Raw genomic sequence first — 16,592 nt, 5'->3', positions numbered from 1 at the left:
AGGAGACAAGTGGTTTTCTGTGCCGGTCTCAGCCACCGAGCGCGAGCTCCCACCTGATTTATGGGCTTGGAGTATTGCGTATCTTGATGTGAAAACATTGCTCTGAGGGTCTTGCCTCTGACCAAGTAATTACACGTCAGGAATCTGTCAAACCTCGCTGTGCTGCGAGCTTGCGCTTCGCCTGGTTATTTATAGCCCTGTAATCGTGCAAGCAGAGAATTGATTCTTTTTCCCCTTTGCTCGATGCTAAGTTGGGCTCTTCCTGCCTCCGTCTGATGTAAAGGGAAGGAGATCACAGCAGTGGGTGCTGGCTCTGCGTTGAGATGCTTTGGGAGGGGAGGCGTGGGCTGGAGGTGTCTGCTTTGGGGCTGCTGCGGAGGGCAGGGGACACTTTTGCGCCATGAAGATTTTACAACCTACGTTCATCCAAAAGGCCCCGTTTCCTTCTTTGCCGCTCAACAGGAGACTTTTCCGTTTATTTGACTGGGCCTGGACAGCAGAAGTGGATGGATTGGTAATAGGAGCGAGGAAGTGATGGAAATAGATGTGGAAAAAGAACATTTTTCTCTTGGGCTATTTTATTTATTTATCTATCTATTTATTATCGCATAAAGTATCCTAGGTATTAGCAACGTGGGAGAGAATAAAATAACCGTGCAGAGCTGGGGCCAGAGAATATCAAATCAAAGACCCTCCATTTCAGGGCACGTTAACGTTTCAGTACGCCTGGGTTCCTCCAGAACTGTGTGCATGCATATATATGCTCCCTGTACCCATATGTGCACATATATTTATTTGCACATATATTTATGGTCTTGAAGCCACTACAGTCTGCCTTGTTATAGCTCAGCAATTTGCTGGGATTCATGGGGTTCGGCATGAGCTCTGCTGGTACCTGGAAGGACACAGAGTGCCCTGGTCCTCTCTCCCTGCAAATCCCCGCTCTGCTTTTGGCTCCTTTCTCCCCACATTTTGCCTTCCAGAGAGTTATTGCGAGATGTTCTCAGTTGTGTTAGGTAATTCCTGGGTATTGGTGGGCTGGCACATCCGTGATATAAGAGCCTGCTTTGAATGTACGTGCAGCGTCACCCTCCCTAGGGGAACACTCTACAGGGTTTTGTGGCCCTCCATTTAGAAATCCATGAGCTGAAAGCTTCCAGTTCTGCCGGGCTTCGATGCTTGAAGTTGCATCCAGGAGGAGCCAAAGGCAGCGAGCCCTGCAGCTCCATCGCACAGGTCTGTAGCTGAACCACCTGAACTAGGAAGAGGAAATGTTTCTGGCTCAGAAGCCCAGCTCCGTGCTGCTGCCGACGTCCCTTGGAGGAGCTGCGTCTGCTGGACGAGGCAGGTGGCTCTTCTGGGTGGTTTTCACTGCATTTGTTACTACTCCAGTACATACGGGGCAGAAGGGGAGCAGGAGGCTGCATGTGGCTGGGTGTTTAACCAGGGTCGTATCCAGTTCTGTCACCGTGTGATGAGGAATGGAAGTTGGAAATAGTTGGCAGCTTCTGTAAGCACTTAACATTCCTGATTTCATTTGTCTTTGATCTCACTTGGAGTAATTTTACTCCCTTCTGATCCTTTCCCTTGAAAGGGCTTTTATCTCATTGTCAGGCTTGCTAATTTAGTGCGGTGTTTTGAACCAGACCTCCTCCTATATTTTCAGAGCCTGGAAGGTATTTTTTGCTTCATCAGGGAGAGTTTATACCATTCTTTGAACGTGGAAGGGCTGCAGTCGTAGCGGGGCTTTTTGCAATGCTGAGTCTGGATCCTGGGCAATGCTGCTCCAACCTCTGTGTGTGCAAAGGGCCTGTCCCCCAAAATTGCAGTATTTTGTGGGGGATCCTTTGCAGTATTTTGTGGGAGATCCTTTGCTCGTGGTGTGGGCACGTTCTTTGGTGTGTTCTGTGGCAGAAAAGTTGCCTGTGACGTCCAGTTTCAAGTGCATTTCCCTCCAGTGGTCCTTTCTCCTCTCTCGATCTAGCAGAGAGAGGCCTGAACCAGCCCATCAGGCTTGGCGTGGGTGAGCTCTGCAATCTGGCACTGAGTTTTGTAAGTGCCCCTTTTTTCTTTAACATACCAACTAGAAGCTTGGATCCGTCCAGGTTTTGTCTTAGAGGAAGAGAGCTGGGCGATATTTAGGGATATAGAACCATCATCGTGTATTTTTAAAAACCCAAGTATTTCTTCTGCCGTGGTGCTGTTTTTACTTCGCCGCAAGCAGGTTGATATTTAAAAGACTGAAGTTTGAGAGGCTGATAATTGCTTCCTACCGACCTGTGCTGGCGTAGGAAGCTGCAGTGCAGAGCTCTGCTCTATTCCTGGCTGCCTGAGCCAGCCAGCTGCCCCATCTCGCTGCACCTTTTGAAGAGGAGGAGTATTTTCAGCAAAATACCATTTTAATTGCGGTCTGAGGAAAACAGAAAATAGGACAGAGACTCAGGCTGTTTTGCTGCGTGATGAGGAGGAGTGCCTGGCATGGAGCACGAGCCCCTGGAGGGTCTGGAAGGGCCAGGACAGCTGCTGGGTGCACGATGGCACACGGGATGCCCGGTGCCCTGCCAGCCGTGCTGTGTTTTGGGAAGCTCTGCGAGGAAGGAAGGTAAGAGGAGGCACCGCCAGCGTCGGTGCCTGTGGTGCTGGGGCTGCCCATGGATGTCCAAAATACAATGGTGTGCATCCGCTGGCAGTGGGGTTTAAAGGAGGAGGCAAGGGGAAGAACACAAAGAGAGCCGGAGCCGTGCACTTGTTGGGAACTTGCTCTCTGCTTCGTTTTTCCCGATTCATGCAGTTTTTTTGCAGTGGCTGTTTGGATGGAGGGCTCCCAGTGGCAGCGTCTTCCCAGAGCAGCCTTTCAGCTTTGTTCCCACCACTTCTGGTCTCCTGTGGAGTCAGTGAGTGAGTTTTGTAGCTTGCTGTGATCCTGAAAGGACTAATCTTCCTGAGGAGACGTGATGAATTGGGCATTTGGTGACAGTCCCTGCGGGCCTCAGCTTGCTCCCTAGCCATGCCCGTGCTGCCTGAGGGGCCTGGGCAGAGAAACTTGGCAGGGCTGCGGTGGCTGACGGGTCCAGAAATCACTTTGTGGTCATCTCTGGCTTCGTGTGGTGAGTTCAGAGAATTGGTCAAAGGCACGGAGGGGAGCAGAGGCCCACGTGCATCCCGTTGGGTGTAAGAAGACGAACCGAGAGACCCGATCGCAAGCATGGTGTGGCTGGGGGCTGCATTTCGGTGGGCTGCTACAACCAGCAGTCAGGGCAGGCCTGACAAGTACCTGTCCCTGTGAGCTTGGGTGGGCACCAAATGAGCCCCGAGCATGGGCAGGGTGAGCTCCTTCCTTCGGGGGCACCTGTAGTTCCCGGCACACGCCTCGAAATTATTCCATCTCTCCGCACATGTAATTCTGCGTGTCATTGCCCCTAATTGCGTGCTTAACACACGCGCCTTTAAAACGCGGCCCTTTTATCAGCAGTAGGTAGTAGCAGGTTTAATAGGGTGTTTGAATTCCTATAAAATTAATCTGTAGCCTTCCGCGATAGGAGACGGGCAGGGAGCCATGTGGTTCATATCCAGTGTTGATAAACTTGTTATAGAGGCAGGAAACATTTCTGATTGGAGCGGTGACAAAATAATTTGGAGCGGAGCCATAAAAAGAGTGGATGGTGATGGTTTGAGCACAGCAGAGATTGAAATTGCTGGTGTGTGGAAGCAGCGCTGCCAGCTAACATTGACTTAGTGTCTCTGGAGAACTCTAACGGCAAATGCATTTTATTAATGGCAATATTCTTTCAGGAAACGCCGAGCCTTGTTTCGGAGGTGGAGCTCTCCTGCGAGTACGTGGGTTTGGAAATGGGCCAGCCCCGAGCCCTGCTGAGCTCCTCCGGCTGCTGGTCACCGCGCCGGGCTCCGGCCGCAGCAGGCGGGGTGCCCGAGGGCACGATCCGGGTGAGGCACGGTGCGGCAGCCTCTCGGACTGCCGGTTCGCAGCCAGGATAGCCTTTGGTGCAGCGGGGAAAATGCGTCCGTGCATTCGTTCTGGGTACGGCTGTATGGGATAAAACAGCCAAAGGTAGCGGGGCACGTTTTTAACCGTTCTTTTGTCGTCTTTCCTTTGAAATGAATATCCCGCTACGTGAACTGGGAGACGCTGCTGTTCCGGGTTCCCAGCCACAGCTTTTTCTGCCAGTTCCCCCTGAGGACGTTTTAACCCATCCCGCATCTCCTCTGAACAGGTTTGCTGCGCTGTCCTTAGATCTCGGGGCCTCGGCCTGGCCTCGTGGCTTCTGTTACCCCCGTAGTGCTCTGACCACGTCTGTGCTCGGCTCTTGCCACAGCAGCCTCAGGCTGGAGTGCGACTTGCGGAGAGCACTGCTCCAGCCAGGCTGCCCTTGTTGGCACTGGGTTCCCAAGCTGGGCTCGAACACCCTGGCTTGTGCTAAGCCATCTCCTGGGGGCTGATCAGCCTTCAGGGAGGCTGAGGTCTGCGGCACGTGGGAGGGAGCCCTCGCTTCTCAGGGGCAGCACTGGCAGGTGAAGGAGAGGCTGGGGCTCTTGCTGCATCTTGGGCGTCTGCTGCTGTTGCTGCCATGCCACCTTCTTCTAGTTGTTCTTCTCTGCTTGAACCCAGCGTGGAAAAAGCAAGTGCGGAGAGAAGAGGCGCCTGCCGGGCACGAGGGGGAGCAGCGGAGGTGATGCAGGCTGTGCTTGCAGCCCGAGAGATGTGTGATGGAGAAACTGTGCTGTTACAAAAGTGGGCTGTGATTAACCACGCAAAGCAACCCCCAAGGAACCGCTGTCTTTTCGTTGCAGGGAGGCTGCTGGAAGGGGATTCTCTGGAGCTGAGCTGTAGTGCTGGTCCTGCAAAGGTGATACTGGAGCCGAACCAAGCCGTGGTTTTGGACTGTAACCTGGCCCCCGTTGAGCAGGTGATCAATATCACGTGGAAGAAGAATGGCTTTCCATTAGTGGAGCAGGAACATCTGCACGTGCTTCCGAATGGATCACTCTTCATCTCGTCCCAGGCTGTGGCAAAGGACAGCAAATATCCCGAGAGGGCTGGCGCTGAGGGTAATTACTCCTGCGTGTCTCACAGCTCCCTAGGGGCTGTCACCAGTCAAACAGCTGCTGTCAGATTTTCAAGTAAGTGTGTTTCGTGTTTTTCTGTTCTTCCTCTGGTCTTTGTGCAGACCGTTACCACCCAGAGAGTTTAAGATAATGTCTATGAAGTGACATTCTATTAATGACGTGTAGGTGGGATTTGGGATAGCACCCAAATAAGCTGTGATGTCTCTCTCTTGACCCACTGTTAACATCCTGTGCGACTCTCCCAGGTAAGTGCCATCAGCCACCAATTAAAAACAGGACTCTCCTCACTCTCCAAAAACCAGTGCTTGTTTTTGCAGGGAAATCAACGCTTCAAAGCCCCCAGTCAGCACTGTCTGCATGGGAAGGTGGCTCTGAGAGCTCTGGCAGCCCCAGCCAAGGCCGTGGTGGGCTTATTTCCCAGTGGTGTAGATAAGGAGCACTGCCCTGAGTCTGAGCACCGGCTCTTTTATCAAAGAGTTGATCACTGAGAGATGGGCAAGTGGAAGTGGGTGGCTGTGTGAGGGCAGAAAGCACTGGAAGCAGGCCGGGCTGTACGCAGGGGGTCCGAGTTCCCCTTTGTCCCGGCTCCTGGTCGCTGGCTTAGATCATAGCAGCCTGCTAGGGGCATCTGCTGCCCTCCCTATTGGTGACGCCGTGACTTTGATGGCTTCAGCGTGTCTGTGTGTCAGTCAGTCTGTCTGTGTGTCAGAGAATCTGTGGCTCTGCTTGGTTTTAGGACTTTGTTTTGAGGTGAATCTCCCTCTCTAATGGAAGAGATGAAAGAGAGAGCTCTTCAGGCTGGTCTTCAGTTCAGTCTCGGAACAACACTCTAAGATCTAAACTACCGAATCTTTGTGCAGCGTTCAAGAGTAAAATTCCTTTCTGTGCAGAAATGGCTACTGGAGCTATTTTAAGTATGTGAGTGTCAATAAATGATTCCTTGACCTCCCAAACGAGAGGTTATAAAATAACGCAAGCACAGAAACACTTCTTTCTAGTACAGCCGCCTATGTAAATGTTGCTGGATGTGGCTGCACAGTGCACCCTGAGATGCAGGCCTGAAATGTGTTTCTAGTCTAGGGAAATTGGGGCTGAGGTGCTCCTGAACTTGTTCAGTGCTGTGGTAGGTGAACGCCCAGAGAGGATGTCCTAACAACCCACGTTACACCGTGATGTGTTTAACGTTTGGTGGCGCAGGTCTGGCCAAGCACGTGTGGCATCCGTGAGCATGGCTGTAGAAAGCAGGAGTCCTGACAGCAGCTGAAGGCTTTGCCAGACCAGGGGATCTCTCAAAAACAGGAGGCAGGCTGAAATTGCCTTTCCCTTCCCCTGGATTTTTCCAGAGGAGTGTAGGTAAGATGTCTCTCCCAGGAACGAGGAATTTCAGGTGAACTCTTTCCAGCTTGTCTCTCCTTGTGTGGACTCACATCTTCTTATTGCCATCTGCATGGGAAGGTGCTGCTTCTGTAGCAAACGAATGCACCTGACATATGATATTCATTCCCAGAGGGAGAGCAGCCAGGGAATTGATTAATGAAATGCATCTCGGGCTGTGTTTTTTTATGGGTTGGGCAGAAGCGCTTGCCACATTAGCATTCAGCTGGTGCAAATGAGGATCCTAAAGGCTTTTTTTCCCTGCTGGCTGAATGCAGCAGTCTGCCCAAAGTTGTTTACGTGTGGATGGAGTTATTCTTCGTGCTGACTGCCCTGGGCACTGCTGACCAGTACGAGGCAGAAGAAGCAAACCCGATCAGCAGGTAGGCTTTGGTAGCCTCAGCCCCTGCTCCTGACCCAGCGCGTTCCCTTCCCCGGGCAGGAGATCCTGAGCTGGGCTCTGCGCTGCACAGTGCTGCAAAGACAAGTAAGAACATTTGGTATTCACAATATCGAGTCGTCTCCTGTCGCTCTTCATGCTTTGAGCCGTTTCTTTGTTCGTTCACGACTGACTTGCCCCATGTAGGCAAAGTACCACGAGGAAGCGGTGGCGCTGAAGCTCCGGGCTGGCCCAGCACCTGCTGCAGTCGGTGCAGAGGCAGTCCGGGGGGACTGGGACCCATCCTGCCGGGCTTCCCTGCAGGCAGGTGCCAAGTGGAGGTGGGGATGAACTCCTCTCCTCCTGCCTGCCCGTGCCGTGCCTAGTCCTTACCGGCTTTGTTCACCGGTGCGTGCAGGAACTGAGTGAAACGAGTGGCCTTTGTGAGCGCTTCTTCTACTGCCATTAGACACGGCCGCTGTGTTTCAGGTGTGCAGGAGTCAGCTTTGCCCTCCTGATAGCCCCAAAAGCGAGGGCAGCTCTGGCATTTCCCTGGGTGAGGGCTGCTGGCTCTCTAGCTGGGAAGGGAAAGCGTCAGGCCGAGGTGAGTGGGGAGGCTCGGAGAGGCAGATTGGAGCAGACAGACGGCGTCCCCGGCGAGGGCTGGATTGACAGAGGCTGCCCAGGTGACAGCGGAGCGCTAAGAGGGATTGCCGAGTTGTGGGTTGCTGGAGGTGATTACGGAAACGGAGTGAAACAGGGGCAAAAAGCCACGTCTCTTTTGTCTGACAGCAGCTGCCAGAATGCATAAGCCTCCCGTTACGCGCACAGACAGGAAAACCGCTCTCTGCCCATGCTTGAGCAATCAAGGTGGCCTCAAAGGCAGCCCTGCTGTAGGAGTTGCCAAGAAGACGTTCACGTGTGTGACAGGGGTGCAGCCTGTCGCCTTGAGCGCCCAGGACAACGTTGGGCCAGGGCTTGGATTGCTGGGGACAGCCACAGCCGGTGGAGGAGGCCTGGGGAGCGCAGCCCTTGTGGGACAGATGACGGTGGTGACCAGCGGCTTTGCCACGTACGGTGGTGACCCGATGTCATGGCCACATCAGTGTCTTCCAGGGAAACCTAGAAACACTGCGATGACCTCCATCCTTTCCCTTCCAGCGTGACCCGCGTGTCAGCTCGTGTTTTGCTGGATAAACGTGCGACGCAACAGCACCCTGCGGCTTGCTGCTCATCGTCCCCACGTGCCACCGGCTGAGACCCGTGCCACCACCCACAGCTCATGGTGATGGCAGGAGGAGTGACTGAGGGTTCTTGGTGGGATCATACCTGCTCTGTGCACGGCTGTTGCGGCTGAGGAGTGAGGTTTGGAGGTTTCCCCCATGTGGAAGTACCAGGGGCGTTATTGTAGTTGTGGGAAGGTGTAGCTTTCTACCTGCTAATAACTACATTTGCGAAGATTTGTTAAAGCTGTTAATTTAGCTTAAACATTTTGTGCGAGGGAGGTTCTAGAAAATTACAGTAATTGTAGCTGTCAGATGAAGACGTCTGCTGTGCCTGCAGGGAACGGGCCTGTACCGTGCGGCTCTGGCAGCAGCTGACGGCGAGGTTTGGTGTTGCTGCAGCTGGAGGAGCAGCCCGAGCAGGAAGGAGTGCACGTGTACGCTTGTGCTCCTCTCCCTGAGGAGAGCTGCTCTCTGTGATGCACTGTGTGTCTGAGAGAACGGCATTTGGTCTTATCGGAAGGATTTATTTTATGGATTTTATGCTGTTTTGTGGATTAGGTGCGTAGCTGAGGGAAGAAGACCTGTGTGCCGGTCCAGGTGTTGGTGGGGGTCTCTGCCTGCTTGCCACCACTCTGGCCAGAAAACTTCCAGCAGATAACTGCATGAGCTCCTGAACATCCATCGGTGTGACTTTCGGGTGCTGTCTGCAGTAGGTGAGGAGCTGGCATCTGTACAGAGGCAGGATTGAGCCCCACAAAGGTTTGCTGGGCAGCACCGGTCCTGTGCCCCTCCGGCCCTGCAGCCTGAGCTCCGGCTCTGCCGTCTCCACCCTGTGGGGCTGTGGCAAATCACCCCCAGGGCTTCCTGCACGTTTCCCTGCTGCCTCCCCGTCCCATTTAGCCATGTATGTGGTCTCAGTGGGGGCTGTAGTTGCCCCCATCTTGGAAACACCGAGCGATAATAACGAAAGGCACGCGGGGAGCGAGCACACAGAGAATCAGGGGGCAAAGCGCTGTGGGAGAGAGCAGCAAGCTCGTTTCAGAAGGCCGAATTCCTCGCATAGGCAGCATTTTCTGCCCGGGGTGTAGTGTTGCTGGCTGGCAGCCTTTCCAAGCTCGGGGCCTCCTGTGCGGATCAGGCCGGGGGGAGAGGGGGAGGGCGCTGGGCTTCCCGTGCTGCCGGCACCCCGGGCTGGGAGCCTTGGCACCGCGGCTTGGCTCCAGCTGGGTTTAACGTGGCAGTGCGGAGGGAGTGGTGCAGAGCATGGTGCTGTGGCACGTTGCTGAGGGCGAGCTGCCGTGGTGCTCTTTACACCTGCAGTCAGAGATTTTTACCGAGCACAGACCCTCCCGAATACCCCTGTGGCCGTAGAGCGAGCTTGGAGCGCAGCCCTGAGCCTAGGCCTGGCCACACTGTAGGTGCCAGGCGTGTCCTGCCACCTCTCTTCCACCCGGGCACCCCTTGGGACGAGAGAGGAGGAGGACAAAGGGTGACAGCGTGTGGTCACGGCCCCAGGCTGGTGCAGGGGTGCTTGTGGAGCAGCGATGAACCTGGCCGGGAAGGCTGGCTCTGCCTGGGCCTTGTCAGCGCTGAGATCTGCGGTTCCTGTTCAGTCCTGCATCAAACACACATTCTCACTCCTCCTGCCTTGCTTCGGTGCTGCTTTCTGTGCACAGAAGACCCCAGGAGCAGGAACTCCTGTTGCCTGTCCCTTCCTTCACCAGTCGGTGCGTGGCCTTCGCAGCCGGGCAGGCCGCTCCTTCCAGAGCTCCCAGAGCTGGCCTTCTTTCCCAGCCTGGCCTCAGCAATCCCCACGGGCCCTACCCTGAAGCTGTAAGGGGACAGCAGCAGAGCTGCCCAGTCCCTGAATCCCACCCTCGGAGCCACCAGGAGAAGGCACCAGGCAGGGTTTCCTCGGCCTTGCCGGGGCTGAAGGAGCCGTGCCGCTCCTGGCCGCCGCGCGGAGCGGGAGGGACGCCGTGCTCCCTAATCAGGGTCACCCTTTAGTCACGCTCCTCCACACCCTAACGAGAAATCCGTCACGGGTGCATTTCTTGGCTCTGGGCTTTTGAAGAGCCGGGCTGGAGCCCAGCACAGCAGGCGTGGGGCTGGCGGGAGGCGTAGGGCAGGGTCTGGTTCTCAGCAGTGAATTTCAGGCTCGCAGGCGCAGCTCTGGCAGGTGATGGGGAGGAATAGGTGGCAGCCCCTCGCTTTGGGACAGCTTTCTGCCCTGGGTAACCCCAGGGACCCAGGAAACACTGCTGCCTTTCGTAGCCCTTTGCACTTCATGGCAGAATGGCTGGAGGTAAGCCTGGCTTGGTAGCCATCCTGCATCTCCCAGCACACTGCATACAACGTGCTTGCTCGCTGCCATGCAGGAGATGGAAAAAAGAGTGAGGAGCTGCCCGCTGTAATTTACGGAGCCTTTTCACTGCTGTTGGTGACGGTGGCATCGCTGCTCATGTGCACCACGGGCTGCATAAGTTTACCTGTCCCTGGAGGCTGGTCTAAAGCTGCTGGAAACTTTGGGACTGTTTTATCAGCTTAGATTGTGCCGCTTAGTGAATGGCAGAGAAACAAGTGACCTGACTTGGAGCAGAGGGAACAGAGATACCGATAGGTTTAATCGTTTTAGGGGGGTTCCTGCCTCCCCTTGTGACATATCCAGGCATTTTGACCCTTCAGAGACTGCCAAAGTTCTCTCGTTTACACTCGTAGGATGAAAAGAGTGTAATGGGACAGAGCATTAAGGGTACCAGGAGGAGGTTGTTTGGGTGGTGCCAACCTGAAAGTGCTCTTGCATTTGATGGATTTTCTTTTAAACTTTTGGGTTCAGCAAAATATACTAGCGTGAGCTTAAAATCTCGTGCAGTTCTTGGAAATTATGCTGTGTTAAAGTGCTCTGCAGAGTGTATTTGAAAACACTGAAGCAGTTTGCCTGAATTGGGGCCTTACGCTGATTTATTTTTCAGACTTTTCCAGGAAAAGGTTTTTCGTTGCCATTTGTATTGAATTGTAAAACTACACTTGGCAGACAGCTGGTGGGAGAATTCGGTCTGCAACTGTTGCAGAGAGCAATGAGTCGCTTTAAACACGCGATAACCATTTAAGTTAAAGAAAAATACTAATGACAGTTGAGAATACGCTGGGGTTAAAACAGGGCATGTAAAAGCATTTTATTTACAGCGTGGTCCGTTCTTCCTCAGGCTAACACCGCAATGAAGTGCGTGTGTGCATGTGTATCTGTGATGCAAAGAAAACAGAATTTATGGTTTCTATAAGATGTGAAGTAATGATGCTGTTGGGAAGGGGCAGGGGGGCAAGCACATACTTGTGGGGGACCAGAAGGTCACCCAGGGTCCTTGTAAGCCCAGCGCTGTGCTTGACCCAGCGATGGAGCCTGTTTTCTGGCTGAGACTTGCTGTGTTTGTTGTGCCACGGTCAGGATTTCTGGCGCTCGTGTTACAGCATCGCTGGAGGATTTGTGCTTCAGGGTGGCTTTAACAGCAAAGGCGGCTCAACAGAGACTTATTCAAAGCAAGAGCCAGGTCTGCTGGAGAGAATTTGAGTTTTTGCTCCAGTTGAGGGGCCCGCGTGCATATCCAAAACTGTGTGTGACTGAGATGCCTTGGGGTTGTGCTATTGATGGGTCGGATGCTGATGGCCACAGGGGGACAATCTCCGCCCTGCTGATATCAGCAGGGTTTTGCTGTGCCTGTGGAAGGGGAGGAAGATCAGCCAGCCACGTGTGAACCATGGCTAGGGTGCAGTCCCAGAGCTATCGCAAATGTTAGTGCACATTCAGCCTCTGCTATAGGAAGGAGCATATAGACAGGGATGAGCCTTGGAGAGTGATCGAGGGTCTGGCATGTGTGAAATCCGTCCTCCTCCTCTTAGGAAGGTGGCTGTTTGCATCCCCACGTGCTCCATCCATGAGATGCTGCTGTGTCTCATCTGTTCGAGCGGGGTGAGGTTCATTTCTGCGCAGCAAAGCTGTTCCTGCCCTTACGGTCTCTCACCCTTGCCTGCAGCGCTGTCAACCTGGGGGCGGTTGTTTTGTGTAAGCTGACATCTGGCTTTGGTCTTCCTCTTGCCTTGTTTTAATTTGGGCTGCGGGGGTGTCACAAGGCAAGGGGAAACTCTTGCCTCTCAGGGCCGTGGCATTTCCCCCTCTTCTTTTTTTCTCATTCTGGGTGTTGTTCCCTGGTGGAGTAACTGAACAGATCAGGAAGTGATTTAGAAAAGCGACTGGCCAAACCAGCTGATCGCCTGTCTTTTCTCTCATGCTATTGCCTTCAAGGAGAAAATGAGGCAAGAAGGAAATTTGCACATTGAAACATTTCAGTTGCTGTCCTAAAGACTCCTGGGGGCTTGCAGGACACAGGAAAGGGAGAGATTACATTTCAGGCTCTTTCATAGAGAAAGGCCTTCCTCTTAAATCATGCATCATAACAGGTTTGCATTTCTCAGCAGAAACTCGAGTTACTAACCTTCCCTCCTTTCTTCTTTCCCCAGCCTTATCCCGCTTTTTCCAACAGCCGGAGTCGCAGACAGTGGAAGAAAATGGCATGGCTCGGTTCGAGTGTCGGATCGAAGGGCTGCCCTCCCCTGTCATCACGTGGGAGAAGGATCACGTAGCCGTTCCACAGGAACCTAGGTGATGCTCTGATTGTTTTCCTGGGTTAGCTTGAAAAAAAAAAATCTGAAACATGACCGCTTAGGATGTGAAAATCCTTCATGAAATGTAGAATGAAGAGAAAAATGATAGACCACGTTTGAACCTGAAAAATGAAGTGCTGTAGGAGCAGGTAATTGAGGGACTCGTGCATATAGGTTGGTAAAACACCAAAATAAAATAAGCCTTCCCCCAGATATCATCCAACCAACCAAAAAAAAAAAAAAAACCACCAACAAGACACCAACAAAACCATGCCCTTTTTTGTTACTGACCTCTTGTTCTGGAACCTTTGCTGTGATGGACCAAGCGCTCAGTCTATAAAAGATAGTTCAGTGGAACTGAAATTGGGTAGAAATTGGCTAATAAACAAAGTAATTAAACGAGACCTGAGCTTCAGTTTTCCATATCAGCCTCTTACTCTAAATCTGGAGTGTTGAAGGGAGACAGAGAAGAGTGTGCCAAAGGGCAGACAGCAGCATAAATGTGGGTGGAGAAACTTGAAATCGGGCCAGATGGTACCGCACAGATCCTGCACCCTGGGAAGGCCCCTGCATGTACGGAGCACGGCACACAGTGCAGTGGGGGCTGCCTTTGGCACGTCCTCTCATGCAAAGTTAAGTGGGGTAGAAGTTTTTTGGGGGTCCTGGCTTGAGGAATATTTCCCCATTGGACTGTGGGGTCCGGTGCTGGGGTGTAGCTGGCAGAACGGTGACGCAGTTTTTCTTTAGATTTAGCTGTGGTTTTAGAGCCAGTTGTTTTCTTCACTGTTGTCCCACACAGATCTGTCTTGGGGTTAATGACTGCTCTAGAGCTCTGTGTGTGCTCGGTAACCCGAGGGGTCTTGCCATTTGTTTTATTCCTATGTATGGAGGTGATCTAGTAAAAGTCCCTGAATTTTTTTTATTTATTTTTTTTTCTGGGGGAGGAAAAGATAAGATAAGGAAAAGATAATCATCCCTGCAGCATGATACCTTCTATTAAGGAAAGTCAGCTACAGGCAAAGAGAATAAACCATTAGCTGGGCTTTAGCTGGTCTGTAGACATCATCCCTGCAAGGGATCAGTGACTGCATTGCCCTTTAGTTCCTAAAAACTCTTTTGCTGTTCTGGAGAAGGAGCTGTTTCCCTCCCAGGAAAGCCAATCCAAGAGGCAGGAGGGGAGGATGGAAAGGGGTGGGGGTAAGGTTTAGGAATAATTGTTCTACAAAGACAGTTTCTGTAAGAATAACGGCTTATATCCTTGAGTATGAAGTGTGGTGTGTAAAGGTTCATAGGAAGCTGTTGCCTTGTAATGAGACAAAAATTAATTAATTAAAAAAAGGTAATAAAAAAAGAAAGGGTTGGCAGAAGGAAGTGTGCAGTAGATTGGGCAATGGCTTTTTAATGAGACAGCTGGATGGATGTTGTGAAGTTACTTGCTCGGAGATTGCTTTCAACACGGGCAGCCTGAAAATTGTTTTCCTTGTAAAAAACAGACCGTAATCTCTGGCTGCAGATCTTGCTTCTTAGATCGTGTTTTAGCTAATATCCTTTTTCAGAAGGATTTGCTTTTTTTTTTTGCTGTTGTCTGGTTGTTGTTGTTGTTGTTGGATTTAATGTAACCGGCTTTCGAAGGAATTAATTCCAGGAACCGCTGGCTGCCACCCAGACCTCTCTGTTAGCCCTGCCCCATCGCGCCTGAGGACCAGCTCCCAGGCCAGCCTCTGATTGCTGTGCGCTCCCTCCTGTGCACACGGCTGATGAGCCTGTGAAAAAGCAATCATTTGGGTAGGTAGGCATCAGGATGATGGCTTCGTATCCCGAAATAGCACCGTCAGATTTATGCCCAAATCAGGCTCTGGGCCTACAGATACAGCCTTCCACGTAATGCTATGATATTGGTGCACGTAAAGAGGGATAGAGCAATCACGGTAAACTGAAAAAAGCCTAATAACTACTTTTGTTCTCTTTTTTTTTTTCCCCTATATTTTTTCCTATATTTCCTATCGCCTTTGGGCGCTGTCTTTGGCCTTTGCCGTTGGGCGCGGGTTCTAGCACGGTGCCATCTCAAAGGTCTTGAAGGCTGGGCTTAAAAAGCACTTAAACAACCCAAAGGGTATGGAAGTGTTTATGGAGGTTTTCAAAATACCTTTTCCACCCTGCCAAAGTTCAGGACAGAATCCAACTTCCATATGGGAGTAAGATAGAATCCTTTTTACAATTCTGTCTCTGATTTAAAAAAAAAAAAAAAAAAGCCTTAAATCTGCAGCAGCTGCTGAGAGGTGGCTTGCAGGATCTCTCTAGACTGCAGTTGCTTTGGGGTGTGTGCTACATCTTTTGGCATAGGCTCTTCTCTATTTTACATACAGGCTGTGTTTCTCACTAGGCTCCAAATTGCTGATTATTTCCTCTAGAGCCAAGATGAGTACTTGCTAAGAGCTGGAGGTCTTCGGAGGTCTGCACATAACCACATACCGTAGACCACATGGTCTGCAGTCACAGCATCTTTTATCGACGTTTCAGCTAAGGGAGGGTTTTATCTTCATGGAGGGTTTACTTCTGCCGTGTGTCAGCAGTGCCTTAATGTGCTTGGGGGCACCCACACGGCTCTGCAGCAGTGAGCAAAAGCAGACTTGGAGCCTGCAACAAAGCAGCAGATTCCTCACTTGTCCTGGGGTACCTTAGCCTGTATTGTGTTCGCCTGCGAGAAAGGATGCGGCAGCGGTTTCTTGGGGAGAAGGTAAGAAAGGGAATGGGGCTGTTAGCGCTGGAATATTCTCCGCTATACACGCGGTGTGGACGTGGTCCTGAGCAGCCTGGTCCAGCTGACCCTGCTCCGAGAGGGAGAAGACTACAGGTTTTCAGAGGTCCCTCCCAGCCCCGGTGATTCTGTGATGGAGAATTGGAGTCTCTTTCTTGTGGCTGGAAGATGCTTTGCCTACTGCTTGAAATATCTTGATATTAATTACGGACTCAAACAGCAGATGCACGACAAAAATAAATACTATCACAGTGGGAAGCTTTTCCTCCGCAGTGCTGAGAAGATGCAAATATTTGTCCTCGTTCTCCTGTGTCCTGATGAGGCATCCTGGTAAGGGTTTTCAGGATACTGTCTCCTTTGAAGTCTCTGGAGTGTGATCCTGAGCAAAGTGTGTCTGTGTAGGCAGTGAGGGCACGGCTTTGGGGATGTGGAGCAGTGGCCCTTGCGTACGTGGGAAGCTTCACCAAGACTGCGTCCTCGAATCAGGCTGTAGGATCGTGCATACAGTGACAGTACGGTCACAGGAGGAGCTCTGTTAGCTCTTCTGCTTCTGCATCTGCTGCCCAGAGAGCAAGAAGTGATGAGCTCAGATCGCAGCAGCTGAGGTCTGGGCTAGGCTCTAGGCTTGCAGCAGGGATATTTGTCTGGAACAAGCTGCTTGGGGCGGGGATGGGATTTCCATTGCTGGAGGTTTGGGACCACAAGGTAAGTGTTTGCAGGAATGGGTGTGCTCTTGGTGACCATGGCTTGGACATGGGGTGGCTCATCTCTTACGGTCCCCCTGGTTCCATGACCCTTGCTGATGGCTTCCAGCTGGCTCAGCGCCTGCAGAACCACAGTTATTAATGTCAGGGTTACTTTCAGGGATCTTCATGGATGGAAGGGCTGGCATTCGTGGTTATAACTTGTCTTTGTGCTGTTCCTGTGGAAGCTGCTATCCCTCCCCTTAGCAATTGCCTTTGAATGTGTCCTTTTCATAATGAAGACTGATAACCTAGAGCTGCCTGTCAAAGCTCGGCAGCTCTGTTTATAGAGGCTTGCAATTAAAAATGGATCTCATATATAATTAAAAAGGATCACGTAGGCTTTGCGCCTCGCATTCAAGAATAAA

At 52.0% G+C, this 16,592-nt stretch overlaps 1 protein-coding gene across 3 annotated transcripts in view; it reads left to right on the top strand.

The window, feature by feature from the left end:
• Positions 1-16,592, top strand: part of IGDCC4 (immunoglobulin superfamily DCC subclass member 4) — an 87,986-nt gene that overhangs the window by 27,413 nt on the left and 43,981 nt on the right. For 2 of the 3 annotated variants that reach the window (XM_040569916.1, XM_040569917.1), the window contains exons 2-3: positions 4,810-5,139; positions 12,580-12,721. In XM_040569916.1, coding sequence (XP_040425850.1) covers positions 4,810-5,139; positions 12,580-12,721 — 472 coding nt within the window. The remainder of the gene's footprint in view (positions 1-4,809; positions 5,140-12,579; positions 12,722-16,592) is intronic. The other variant, XM_040569918.1, reaches the window with a different exon arrangement.

Source organism: Cygnus olor, chromosome 11, assembly GCF_009769625.2.
Source record: "Cygnus olor isolate bCygOlo1 chromosome 11, bCygOlo1.pri.v2, whole genome shotgun sequence".
NCBI lineage: Eukaryota > Metazoa > Chordata > Aves > Anseriformes > Anatidae > Cygnus > Cygnus olor.
This window is presented reverse-complemented; position numbering and strand designations above follow the sequence as displayed.